This window comes from Ursus maritimus, unplaced genomic scaffold (assembly GCF_017311325.1).
Source record: "Ursus maritimus isolate PB19 unplaced genomic scaffold, ASM1731132v1 scaffold_3, whole genome shotgun sequence".
Taxonomy (NCBI): domain Eukaryota; kingdom Metazoa; phylum Chordata; class Mammalia; order Carnivora; family Ursidae; genus Ursus; species Ursus maritimus.
This window is the reverse complement of record NW_024425563.1, coordinates 28,275,178-28,289,544: the sequence shown is the minus strand read 5'-3', so window position 1 is coordinate 28,289,544 and position 14,367 is coordinate 28,275,178. Positions and strand designations below refer to the sequence as shown.

At 41.3% G+C, this 14,367-nt stretch overlaps 1 protein-coding gene across 2 annotated transcripts in view; it reads right to left on the bottom strand.

Moving 5' to 3' along the window:
* Nucleotides 1–612: 612 nt before the first annotated feature.
* AASS (aminoadipate-semialdehyde synthase) overlaps nt 613–14,367 on the bottom strand; it is a 55,961-nt gene continuing 42,206 nt past the window's right edge. Inside the window, exons 19-24 of one of the 2 annotated variants that reach the window (XM_008705815.2) lie at nt 10,108–10,275; nt 6,782–6,877; nt 5,119–5,234; nt 4,347–4,435; nt 3,689–3,865; nt 613–2,589 (exon numbers count right to left, since the gene is read on the bottom strand). In XM_008705815.2, coding sequence (XP_008704037.1) covers nt 2,471–2,589; nt 3,689–3,865; nt 4,347–4,435; nt 5,119–5,234; nt 6,782–6,877; nt 10,108–10,275 — 765 coding nt within the window. In that variant the 3' untranslated portion in view covers nt 613–2,470. The remainder of the gene's footprint in view (nt 2,590–3,688; nt 3,866–4,346; nt 4,436–5,118; nt 5,235–6,781; nt 6,878–10,107; nt 10,276–14,367) is intronic. The other variant, XR_005838522.1, reaches the window with a different exon arrangement.

Here is a 14,367-nt window from a genome sequence, read left to right as displayed (position 1 = left end):
ATTTAGTTTCTATTTTCCCCAAGGAGCAAAGAAAATGTTCTTATTTATAATTTAATCATTTTATAACAACTTGAGATATAATTCACATTCTATATAACTCGCACAAAGTATAGTGATTTTTAGTATATTCAGAGTTGTGACACCATTATCTCAATCCACTCTACAACATTTCTATTACCCTAAAAAGAAACCCAAACTCATTAGCAGTCACTCCCACTTTCTCCCAAACCCCCAACCCTAGCAGCTACTGATCTACTTTCCCTATATATAGATTTGACTATTTTGGACAATTTCATATAAATGAGATCATACCACAATGTGTACTTTTGTGTCTGGCTTCTTTCTCTTAGCACAATCTTTTCAAGGTTCATCCATGTTGTAGCACGTATCAGAACTTCTTTTCTTTTTTGTTGCCAAATAATATTCCATCGTATGGCTATATCACATTTTGTTTATTCATTTATTGGTTGATGGACATTTGGCTTGTTTTGATATTTGCTACTGTGAATAATGCTGCCATAAACACTTGCTTACAAGTTTTTGTGTGGACATATGTTTTCATTTCTCTTGGGTATGTACCTAAGAGTGGAATTGCTGGCTTACATGGTAACTCTATGTTTGACCTTTTGAGGAACTTCCAAACTGTCTTCCCAAGTGGCTGCATAATTTTACATTTCCACCAGCAGTTCATGAGGGTTCCGATTTCTCCAAATCCCCACAAACACTTATTACCTTTTTCATGGTAACTATCTCGGTGAGTATGAAGTGGTATCTCATTGTAGGTTTGATTGGCATTTCCCTGGTAGCTAATGGTGTTGAGCATCTTTTCATGTGCTTATTGGGTTTGTACATCTTCTTTGGAGAACTATCATTTCATATCCTTAGTCCATGTTTTAAATTGGGCTCTTTGTCCTCTTATTGAGCTATAGGAGTCCTTTATATATTCTAAATACAGGTTCCTCCCTTACCTGATATATGATTTGCAAAAATTTGCTGTCATTCTATGGCTCGTCTTTTTGCTTTCCTGATGGTATCATTGGAAGCACAAAAGTTTTTAATTCTGATGATGCCCAATTTATCTACTTTCTTTCCCTTTTGTTGTTTGTGCTTTTTGGTTTCAATTACTTAAGAAACCATTGCTTAACCCAAGGGCATGAAGCTTACATCTATGATTTCTTAAGCTTTCTAGTTTTTTCTTTTATATTTAGGTCTTTGATCCATTTTGAGTTAATTTTTATATGTGCTGTGAGGAAGAGGTCCAACGTCATTCTTTTGCATATGGATATCCAGTTGTTCCAGTACCATTTGATGAAAAGACTATTTTCCCCTATTGAACTGTCTTAGCACCCTTTTCAAAAATCAATTGACCATAAATATGAGGATTATTTCTGGACTCACAATCTATTCCTATTTTATTCTTTTTCATGCTATTGTAAATTGAATTGGTTTTTTTCAGTATCATTTTTTGTTCATTTATTGATATTATATAGCAGTATAATCAATTTTGTATATTACTCTTGTGTCCTGCAACTTTGCTCAACTCACGTATTAGTTCTAATGTTTTCTTAAAGTATTCTTTTGGATTTTCTATGTATAAGATCATACCATCTGCAAACAGAGATGGTTTTACTTCTTCCTTCCAAATCCGGATGTGTTTTATTTCATTTTCTTGCCTAACTGCCCTGGCTAGACCCTCCAGTATAAGTTGAGTAGAAGTGCCAAGAGCATCATTTTCTTGTTTCTGGTTTCATGGCGAAATCTTTCAGTCTTTCATCGTTAAGTGTGATGCTAGCTATGGGTTTCTCACAGATGTTCTTTATCAGGTTGAAAAAGCTCCCTTGGATTCCTAGTTTGTTGAGTCTTTTTATTACGACAGGGTGTTAAATTTTGTTAAATGCTTTTTCTGTCCCTAATGAGGTGATCGGGTAGATTTTGATTTAATCTTACCTTTTTCCTTTTCCAAACACTCAAGAGAAAACTACAAGAAATGTAATTTGCTAGATAAATCATAATTTTACCCAAAAAAGCCATAAAACAGAATTATTGCAAAGGTTTATAGATAGGTAATCTAAGAATATCTAACTGAATCAATTTGAAAAATATAAAAATATGGCTGTGTGAAAAATTTTTTTCTTACTAAAAAGATAAAAGTTTATCTGATCATAGGAAAATATATTCTTATAAGAAAAAAGTTGTACAATAAATTAACATATAGCACAATCATCATTTTTGCACACACATGAAAAAATACATGTAGAATTATTAAAGTTCTCTGGTAATTACTGGCATCTCCTGCTCCAAATGTCTGTGTATTAAAATAGAGATTTATATTTTAAAAACATCAGTGTATTGACTGACTCAAAAAATATCATGCTTTATATTTCCAAGTAGCACATTAGCAAGCAGGTTTGTTGCACAAATGCTCAGAGCTATGTTGCCTGGGAAGATAAAAACAAGATGTAACTCTCAGTTATGGTTTGACTGTGCTTTGTGTTGTATACACGATGCCTTCTGCTTTAATTCTCTCCAATATTGGTCCATAGATGTCCTTTGAAAAGGGCCCCATCAGGCCTTTAGCTTTAATTTCACCTAGAAGAAAATAAATTTGTAGTTACCATTTTAAAGGTATTATTAAGGTTAATTTCTAACTGTAGATTGAAAGCACAGCTGGACTTGGGGATAGTATCGGAATTTATACATTTAACTGCATTAACTATTGCCAAAATGATCAGAGAATAAGGTGTAGTAAGAAAGTAAAGTAAACCTAACTTGTCTGCTTTATTTAAAAAAAAAAAAAAAGCATAACACCAACAGAATGAATTAAAACCAATCTGATTATTTGGGTACAGTCTTCTGTTAGGATGACTGAAACATCAAGTCTGAGTACTTTCCTTAAAGTCCATGATGACCTCACCCCTCGTCACCTCTTCACTCTGGTTCCTCAATAACTAAGTAGGTCGTTACATTTGATATTAGCTGATATGCTACTGTAGATACATTTTTTCAGTATTTCACATTTAGATGCTTGATGTTTGTCACTCCCCTCGCACACTCACAAGGGTCAAATGAAGGATTATACTCAGAGGTAACGCTTACTGAACGTATCGATGATCTTAGGGGGAGAGAGAAGAGTTGGCATTTGAATTCACTTAGTTCAAAATATTTTCTGAGTGCTGACAATATACTGAGAAATGAAGATTAACAAAACATGTCTGTATTTTTGGGGATCTGGAAGTGAATACCCTCTGCTCTTTCAGTGTTAACACCCGTAAAATATGAAAAATAAATGAAAAAAAGGAAGAGTTAACATTGCCTGGGGGATCATGTATGTGGTAGGAGCTTTATGTATTCTTTCACTTCAGCGCCACACACACACACACACACTATAAATTAGGATGACAATCCCCACTTTAAAGATGAGGGAGCTCTAGCTCAGATATGCTGAGTAACTAGCACCCCATCACTCTGCCATCCTGTGATTGAACGGGGCCAGAAACAGATATAACTCTAAAACCCACGGCTTTTACTCACCATAAGGTGATCGCCCAGTCAGTCAGTTCTTTTTCTGAGGCAGCTCACTTTCAGTGAGCACCAGTGTCATATTCAAGAGTAATTATTTGACGTCCAAGCACTGAATGACTTGGAGATGATATGGACACAGAATCGGATCTCCAACAAAAGAACTTACCATCAAGTAACATCTTGGCTGCCATAGCAGTGGGTAACCCCACAGTTTTAGCCATGGCTGAAAAGCCATTGATGTCCCCATAAACCACAAGATCAATAGTTTTATTTTCCAAATGTCCAGAAGGATGTCTGATTCCAAAACTGTCTCTCATCACAATCATATCTCTCTCTCCAGGTCCTTAAAATAAATACACAGACATTCTTAAATGCCATTATCATTACAACACCAATATTCCAATTCATCTGCTCCTACCCTTTTGCTCTCACTAACTTCTCCTCTCGTCATACATGGCCCTTAGGCAATTATCTATACTGCTCTTTAGCCCAAAGGCCAAGGGAAAAACTGATAACTCTGGCCATGTTCCTTTGTCCAGGTTTATATCACTGTCTTCCCCCCAAAATCCTCCTTCAGCATTTCCCTAATGCATTAAAAGTAAAACTAATAATTTGTTCCTTTCCTATTCAATAATTCCTTATTCCTATTCAATAATTCTCTTATTCTTCCCTCTGGAAAAATAGCCCAAGTGCTCTTACTTCTTACTAGCATACTTCCCCATCCCTACTGCTTGGCACCAGACCTCCCACCATATTCACTAGTCGCGCTGACTGCATCTTAGGACGCCGCTTCCGGGAGGCCTCGCTAATACCCCACGGCCTACCATAGGAGAGTTTCCTGGCCAAATGCTTGGAGAGGGCATCCACCACAGACTCTGCTTGAGGGACTTGTTCATCCCCAAGTAAGCCCAACCTGAGAAGGACAAGAGGTGGCTGTGTTAGGTCAAGTCCTACACATAATCTCACTTGGGAAGAAGAAGGGGGCTCTTTGGATTTTTATCTTGAAAGGGAAGAATCATAAGATGACAGTCCAAGTTATAAGACTCTCCTAAATTGTAGGTAACAGTACACTAGTAATCTTTTCATCTTTAGCATCATCAGGCTCCCCAAGGCAGTGCTCCCTGGAGCAGAACTGACACATTGTAAGTGCGTGCTGCTGCAAAGCTTCTTGGGAGATTAAGTCACAGGTTAGTTCTCCCACATTAAGGAGACCAGTATAATGTGCCACTGTGTGAATGAACTTTTAAAGTAGTTTCAAAAGACTGGGAGAATCTCCTACAGAAGAGAAAGAAATACCCCACCTTTCTTGGGAACTGATAAGTAAAGTAGTACTTATCAAAATAAGTATTTCCCAAGGAATAATTGCCATTGAATTTCTCTCTTTATCTACTTTTTATCCCCACATGAACACAGTACATGACAATCTCTCTACAACAGGCCAACATTAGAGCAGCAAATTAATCAAAGACAATGTAAAATGTCTGGTTCTATCTTGACCCGTATTTGACTAGAAAGGACTAAAAAAATCATTGATATTTTTATTGATATTGAAGGAATCCAGTATTTTGCTCTCTAAGCTGACTGGTGGGTGCCTACCATTCAGTAGCCTCCAGCTGGGTATTGTCTCTTCCTAGTTTCTCAAAGACAGCTTCCTTGAGCACATCATGCTTGGAGGAGGGTGAAATCCCAACCAGATCACAAAGGAGTTCTTTCTGGTCATAAAAATAAAGATAAAACTCTAAGTTCCTAATAAATAATCAGTTGAGAAATCATCCTATTAATCTGATCACAAATGCACCTCCAATTTTAAATTAGAAATGACTAGAAATAGTAAACTGTAATACTTACACATACATACACGTACATGTCTACACACTCACCCACCAATAAATGATATACCAAACAATATTTCAGCAATAAAAATGGGTCATAACATGAAATCGATACTAAACAGATGGCACCATATTTACCATCCTCTCCATTACTTTTTTACCCATTCTCCTTCACCCTCCAGTAGTCCATTTTGGCCAGGATCAAGGAGAAGGGGCTCATTGCTATGGTTGTCAGTAGCAACCAGAGTTCTTTTGTAGGTTCAAGAGATGAGAAAGACCTTGCAGATAATAGAATCTCAAAGCAATAACACTTAAGCAATGGTCATAGCTTTTTCTACTTTTATAACAAGACTTTTTTCCAGGATTCCAAGGGAAAATGTTATGCTCTTGATTAAGGAAAAACAAACTGGTTCATGGGCCAAATTTGGCTCACTGCCTGGTTTTGTAAAGAAAATTTTTATTAGAAGATAGCCACGCTCATTTGTCTTTGTATTTGTCTATGGCAGAATTGAGTACGTATGGCCCATAAAGCTTAATATATTTACAATCTGGTCCTTTACCCCCCCCAAAAAGAGAAAAAAGTTTGTCAGCCCCTATTCTAAATGTAGCTACCAAAATACTGAGATTCTCCCTAAGAATACCTGTACCAACTCTCCCGATCCAGCTGCCTCAACCTCAGAATTCACTCTATAGATGTTTATTCACTCCTGTCCGACATGTACATTTATGAAGGGTAAAACAGATTTGGAAGGCTCTCAGCTACATGAAAAACGGAATCTAAAGCAATGGCTAGCAAGAATACCAAAGTTAGCAATACTGATCTTTTTCTCCTTGTGATAAATTACTGGCATTTCTACTGGAATATGGGCACACTGGTTCAAGTTGGATGACCCACTAGTAACAGTTGGCAGTTAGTGGAAGCTCTGCTTTACATTCAATTACAAGCCTTCAAAGTCCCTTCCAACCTGGAGACTCTAAGATTTTAATGCAACACAAATATGGGCATAAATTCAGTGACTGAAACTCATGGTTAAAAATGACCAAATGAGAGAACTGATGGCATTTGGGGGTAGGGAGTCCAGTTCTGTGATACCACCAATAGCTCTCCGGGGTTATCAGTTGCAGGAGGCCCAAGTTTATCTCCTACCACAGGGTCACCACTTAGACAAGTGGTAGACCCCAGAGCCCAAATCCACCTCTTCTCAGGGCTCAGGGAGCAATCAAATAGTACAAGCTGCTACAGGAAATAAGCCCAGTGGGTCAGGCCCATGATCTCTTCATCCTTTCACAACAAGGGGTTGGGCGGGCGGGGGGCGGTTAGGGTTTATCTAAGCCACAGGATAACCACTTTTGCTGGTCCAAACTAAAGTTCAAACCTGACCATTTCTGAAGAACAGCAAACAGCATGTAATTCTGGAGTCACTCACCCAGGTAAGAGGGTTGGCCTCAGGTCGAAGGGCAGGAAATGCATCTCTGTTTATAAGACCCAGTTTTACAAATCCATTCAAAGCTTTGGCATACCCCTATAACAAGAATTATTAAGTAGTATATGAAATATTTCCCTTCAAAGAAAAAAATTCAAAAAAAAAAACTTTTTTGAAAAGAGGGATCTATTTTTGTAATTTATGTAGAAGACAGGCTGAAAGTAGTCATCGGAATTGCTTGTATGGATGCAAACATCTCAGGTTCAGACCAGAATCAAGAGTGTCAGAGCAACTCTGCGGCTTTGCATAACAGACCTTCAAAGCCTCGGGTCTTTACTTCTGTTTCTGGGTAGCATGGGAGGGGTATTTCTGACAACAGAAAGGCAAATGTCCTCATATATTATGCACTTCTGGGTTCAGCAGAATCATATTTAATAGAACAGTTCCCTCTCTTACAATGGGAGGAGGAGCTTGTAAGAATATTACACTCCCCCAAACAGATCATCTATTCTGCTGATTGGGAGCCACTATCCTAATGCATATAGGGAGCAGGAAGAGAGGTAGGAATCAGAGAGCTTCTTCGGAAAACACACAAATGTGGGGGAGGGGAGTCAAGGAGAAGAAGTCGAGAAAGATCCCATGGGAAGATGACAGCAAGCTGGGTCTGCAAGGACACACAGGTGACAGGCAGGTGCAGGAGAGTAATCAAGGCCCCTCTGTCATATTCAGATGATAGTGTCTGATCTCTAATACTGGAAAGAATATTCGGGTTACTGAAGGGTTGCTGGCTTTGCCCAGAATGGCGGCCCTCGTGGATATGAACACTGCAACATCTTCTACCTTCTGGGGTTCTGTGGGAATGGCTGTCATCCATACGCAGCCTTGAGAGCTTTATTCAATTCCTAAAGCTCTTAAAATTTTCTATTCCTGGGTCCACATATTTGGCAAGAGACTATATCTAAAGCTATCAGAAAACCCTAACTCCTGGAGCGCCTGGGTGGCTCATTCGGTTGAGCATCCAACTCTAGATCTCAGCTCAGGTCTTCATCTCAGGGTTTTGAGTTCAAGCTCCATGTTGGGCTCCCCACTGGGCATGGAGCCTACTTTAAAAAAAGGGGGAAAAAGGATGAAAGAATAACCAAATTCCTGGACCCCTCCAAAAATGCAACTACTTATATTCTTAGAACAAAATGAAAAAAACAGAACCAAAAAATCTGCCAACGCTAAAGATGTTATGGCTTCAGTTCAGACTAGAGTTTTTGCTGTGCCTAAAGGCTTGTGGAACATCCATGGTTCCTAGATCTCCTTAGGTGGTTTTCACTGACATCTTATTTGATTCCTGGATCGTGAGGACATCACATTCACAGGAGTACAGGTACCTGCCCTCCAGAGGCTTATAACCGATATCAGGAGACAACAAAAATATACATAAAAACCTAACTGAAAGTGCTGCTCAGTACCAATAAATGTAATAAAAGCTCTAAAGAGTAAGAACCGTAGTTGCTTTCTCTCCCTCTAAGAATAAAGAGGAGTTGGAGGGCTTGGGTCGCTCAGTCCATTAAGCATCTGACTCTTGATTTTCTCAGGTCATGATCTCAGGGTGGGGCTCCATGCTCAGTAGGAAGTCTGCTTGAGGATTCTCTCTCTCTTTCCTTTTGCCCTTTTCCCTCCCCTTTCTCTCTCACTAAAATAAATAAAAATAAATCTAAAAAAATAAAAATAAACAGGAGTTGACATGGAGAAACAGGGCAAACCAGAAAGCACACTTCATGTGCCAACACTGCGGAAATAACCTCTGTTCTTACGCGAATTTGGGGCACACAAGAATAACACTACCAGTGTGCACCGACTCCTGATGCCAACCCCACGTAGGGAAGGGGGACAGGAAAAGTTCTGGATGAGGGAGCTGTGATCTTAAATAACATGGTATGGAAAGCCTCATGAGAGCAAAGTCCTGAAGGAGCTGAACAAGAGTGGGAATATATCTGAGAGAAAATATTCCAGGCAAAAGCAGCAGCCAGTGAAGAGAGAAGAGCAAGGGGAAAGCATGCACAAGAATGGAGGGGCCTATGTGTCTTCCATCCTCCAGAGAAAAAGATCGTTAGTGAATGGTGGATAACACACACATGACAAATCCCTTACCTGCCCTCACCAGGAAATCTCACAGGGCATCGAGATCTAAAATCAGACCTCTGATTTTTAGAGAGGTGGTATGTTAAGAGATGCTGCTTGGAGTGGGTTGAAAAGTGTCTCCATCATAATTCACATCCACCCCAGAACCTCAGAGTATGACCTTATTGGGATACTTACAGCTATAATTAGTTAAGGATCTTGATATGAAACCAACCTATATTTAAGGTGGACCCTAAATCCAATGACTGGTGTCCTTACAGGAAGAGAAGAGGACACAGTGACACAAACAGAAGGAAGTGATGTGAAGACAGAGGCAGAGACTGAACCAATGCCAAGTTAAGGAACACTAAGAATTGGCAGTCACCAGAAATAGAAGAGAGAGACATGGGACAGTTTGCCCCTCCAAACTTCCAGAAAAAATCAACTCTGCCCACACTTTGATTTCAGACTTCTGACCTTGAGAACGGTGAGAATAAATTTCTGTTGTGGTTAACTACATGGTTTGCAGTAATTTGTTAAAACAGCCCTAGGAAACTATTACACAGATTGTCTTAATCTGATCATACTTGTCACTACTCCTTTGTGATTAATACTTAAATGCGTGGTGGACATTTGTATTTACACCCCTAGAATCTACACCCCACTTTGTGGTAAAAACATTTGAGATTTGCTTTGGGGGAAATGATGCCGACTACATCGCCAGCTTTAGGGACAGGAAACAAAAGGCAAAAGCTGACGGGCATATTTTATCCCGCTGACCTCAGGGGCTAAGGAGACAAAGATGATATTTTCAGCTGTACTTTTTCGTTCTCACTGGATTTGAACCAAAGAGGCTGGGGATGCTGCCACCACCTTGTCACCAGATAGAGCCTGGGATGGCAGCCAGCACTCAAAGGAAGAGAGAAGAGGTGAAGAGAAACCAAGTCCCCATGAGGTCACTTGACCCCAAATCTCACTACACCTGAAGGTGACCCTTCACATGCCCGCCACCCCCCCACAACTCCTCATGAGTCAAAAGTTCCCTTTTTGCTCAGGCCATCTTGAGTTGTCTCCTAAGATATTCACTCAAAAGAGTCCTGAGGAAACAGACTTCAACCTGGTTTATTTAAATTATTTTGATTACTAAGAAAAATTAAGCATACACATTACTTGCATCAAAACAGGCAACATGTTTCATCTCAGATACAGCTGCTTACCTTATATCTCAGTGTCCCCCGCAGCAAAGTGTGAGCAGATGGAATGCCGTAAATCTCAGCATATTTCGTACTGTCTCTGTTAGGATAGCCTTCCAAATTTAACCCGGGGAAATAATCCATGGGAGTAACTGCATCAAGAAAGGAGACGCCCCCGGCAACATCCACAACCTGAAGAACGTTGGAAAGGCACAATGGACCTATGTGCATTATTTGCATTAACAAAGAAATCAACATTTTAAAAGAAAGCAATAGAGGATTTGAGGAAAAAAAAAACTGTAATGAAACTACCATAATCCACCCCCGTACTCAAGCTATTCCACTAACAATTCAGAAGGCCATGATTCTCCCAAGCTTTAAAATCTGACTTAAATCTGGATAAGATGGCACTGAATTATGTCCCATACGGGGTTCGTTTTTAGATAAACAATAAGCTAAAAGCAGCAGACTCACTTAAATGGCTACGCTCAGGTAACAGTGGCAAGATCCTCACTTCATCTTCACTTATGTACACCTTTGAACACTGTGTATCAGGCACCAGTCTTGCCCATTTCTGTCACAGCTAGCATTAATGGGGCACCTACCATGCACGCGATAGGATCACACTCATTGTGGAGGGAAGGAGAGTGATGAGGAAGTTGCAATCTCTGCCTTCATTTCCTCCTTCACTCACTGAACAAACATTTACTGAATGTCCGCCCAGTACCAGGAGCTGTGCTAGAGCAAGTACAAGGAGCTCCCAGCCTAGACCAGTCAACCTATGGGTGCACACTGGGAACTGGGAGTAGGAGAGATGTCCCCTTACAAGAAAGACAACGCCTGAACACACAGTGAAACTCAAATAAGTGCTACCCCGGTCTTACCGCTGGTGAGAAGTCAATTCCCAAGCTCTTCTGATTTCTCAGTAATCCTCTTACCCACTCCCTCCCCAATCACACACTCAAAATGTACCAAGGCATGTTTTTCCCTTTGATTTTGATGAAAGCACTAAATTGTTCTTTTGGTGTGTGAGGTTTATGAGATGATGAAAAACATCCTGGAGTGATTAGATCAGGGCTGAGAATCTGGGGCTGCTTGGTAGAACTGGCTTTGTCCCTCCTGCACCACTGGAAACAGCTTCTGACCATGTGTCTGCGCTGCACAAAACCACCCAAAGGAGTCTTCTGCCAAACTTAATGAGCCCTAGAGTTGATTCGTAGATGGGTTCCGCATGTGTCTTGGTCTGAGAGAGAAAATGGAAATGTCTGTGTAGGTAGCCGAAGGCCCAGAAGGAAACGGGCAATGCTGACTGGTCAGGCCTGGCGGCATCTCTGAAGCTAAAGGCTTAGGTTTGCAGAGCACCAAGCACCGCCAAAACTCCAGGAGTGAGAAGCTGAAGGAGGCGAAGAGGGCTTCTCATTTAACTTTCTTAGGAAACTCCACTGGACTGCACAGCGAACATCCCCAGAGGGACCATTTCTGCCCTACTGCTTTCACACTAATCTCTTATATCAGAATTGTAAATTTTAAAAAAACCTAATAAGAAAGCAAATGTTAACCTTTAGGATCTCCACACACATCTCACTTCTAGAACTCATGGCAATTCTGAAGTTTTTTGCTTTTTGCTTTTAATTATTCGAAGGTGAGGGAATTATTTTAAAGAAAAATTCAGTAGAGACTACTATATTCCAGTACTTGACCAATCAAAAATAAATCAGCTGGTTCGTAAGTTTACCATGAGATCCTTGGAAGAAAACAGAGCAGCTGAAGAGTAATGATTCACTTAGAGACTGACAGCTGCCAAAACAACTTGTCCCCCAAATCACTGGGTAATCACGGTCATTTGACATCAATCCAGAGTTGTCTTTCTAGTGGCATATCGTGGGGTTCATGAATATGCCCTGTCCTGCTTAATATTTTATTAATGGCTCGGATGAAGAAAGACATATTATTTATTTGGCAGAGAACATGCATTTTTTCTGACTCAACAGTGCTCGCTCCCAACACCCACTGCCAGCAGAAATAGTGGCTCATTACCCACTGCGGCCAAGGGCTGCTCTAAATCCAGCTCTTCCCACACCCACACCCACACATCTCCCAACCACTGACTGACAATAAGCTTGATTGCTAAACTGACAAAACACTTAAATACAGGAAATATACAGTTTATTCTGGACCCGTTCTGTGCTAGGTGCCTTACTTACACTACCTTTAGTCCACGCAAACCCATTTTGCAGAAGCAGAAATTGAGAGTCACCCAGAGGCAGATCTGAAGCCGGGTCTGACTCCAATGTCCATGTTCTTTCTACTACACCATACTGTCCCCCTAATCGTGCTTATTTGTGGGTCAGTATTTTGAGATGGCTACTGATTGACAAGGTGCAGCATTCCAGACTATGGCCCCAGTGATACACCTGCTGACTGCATTCAAAATAGTTGCGGACAATGGAGAGCAGTGGCTCCTCCTAAAAGGAGGGCTGGGTGCTGCAGTCCAGTCCAGGTAGGGGCAGGCAATGGGAAGAAAGCCACACAACCCCTCTCAGAGCTGTGTTTGCAGAGCAAGCACGATCTGGAGAGTATTTGTTTCACATGGAGTCGCCTGGGAGAGGAGGCTGAAGGAGATGATGGCGAAGCTCTGCCACGTCACCCCCCCAGTGCCATCAATGTCCCACCACCCTTGGAGAAGGCAGAACTAAAAGAAGACACAGCCACTGTCTTCCAAATATGTGGAAGGGAATCATAGTTGCTAGAAATACTATGAGAAGTTAGAAGTTAAAAATGGTGCCAGTGGCTGGAAATTCCTGCAAGGATGTTAGACAGTGAGACACATCCTGTTCACAGGCCACTGCCTGAGTTGCTGGAAAAGTTTAAGGCTTCAACTTTAAGCAGAAGCCAGAGAGGTCACCTGACCCTCCATCATGAGGCCCTGAATTATATAAGGCCTGCTCCGTGGTGGGGGTGATAGCAGCAGAGGGGACAGAGGGACAAGAATACAAGAGAAGCTTTAAGAAGTTTAACAATCTGGGTTGGGAGAGAGACAGATACACTTGAATTACTGAGTGAATAATACAGCATCCGGAAGCTTCTTACGCACAGACAAAGTGTGGGAGTCTGGACAAAAGAATAGTGAATGGGGGCTGGAGTGGTCAGGAAAAGCTGCGTCCACAAGAGGGAACTTGAGTAGGACCTTGAAAAAAGTATCATTTTAGCAAAGAAAAGCAAAGCACCGTGTTTTCTCTCAGCCTCCTCCACAGTGTCAGGGAGATGCAAAAAGCATTCCTTTTTCACAAAAGGAGTTTGGGATGAAAGGGAAAAACTTCAAATTCAATATACACAACTTCTGCTGCCTGAAAATAACCTCTTGCTTTTCCTGAGCACTCACCACCATCCATCTCCTTACATAGCTAATTCTTGCTGGGGACTTACGACCTGCCTGAGAAGCTGCTGTTAGGCAGACTGCCATCTATTTGATGCCAGTGAGCCCCGCTGCAAGCACCCTACACAGCTGGTATGATTCTGCTTGTCTTCAGACAAGGAGCCCAAAGCTCAGAGAGATGCACAGACGGTTCTAGCGGCACCCCTGGTCATGACAGAGCTAGAGCACAAAGCCAGGCCCACTAACATCAAAGCCTGAGCTCTTTCTCGCGCACAGGCTGCACTCTGCTCACCCTCCCATGGTTATCACCTTTTCATTTATACGGCCTCCTGAAAATAAGCATTTGCCCCATGGAAGCAAGAATTTTCCCTGCATTCACACGTTAGTGTACACCAAACGTGGGCCAGTCTCTTTTTCAGGACAGGAGGTGGATGATGAAAATAACACCGAATTCGGAGGGCTCTTACATTCTGGTACACTGCAGCTGGGAAAGCAAGTTAGCCTCTTTCCCTGACCCACTAAACCTCCATTCCAAGAGCCACCCCCCATTCCAGCTATGAGTTCTCTGAGGTCAGGAACTTCATTCGGTGTGGCAACCTTTGATGCCTTGCACTCAGTAGGGACTCAGCACATATTCAGGACCCAATAAATGTTTGTCCTGCTGAAATAAATCACAAGACAACCTGTATTTATATATGCAGACAAGCTGAGAAGTAAATTTTCAAACTGCAGAAACACTTGCAAGAAGGTGAAGAAGAAAAAATGAGCACAGGCTTTGCTGGGAACAGCCAGTAGACCACATTAAGTGGAACAGAAAATACCCACTGGGAAACACTGGTGGAGGAGAGAATGGAGGACACACAGCAGAGCCACTATCAAAGGCCCTGGTAGCAGGGAGGAAGAGTCTG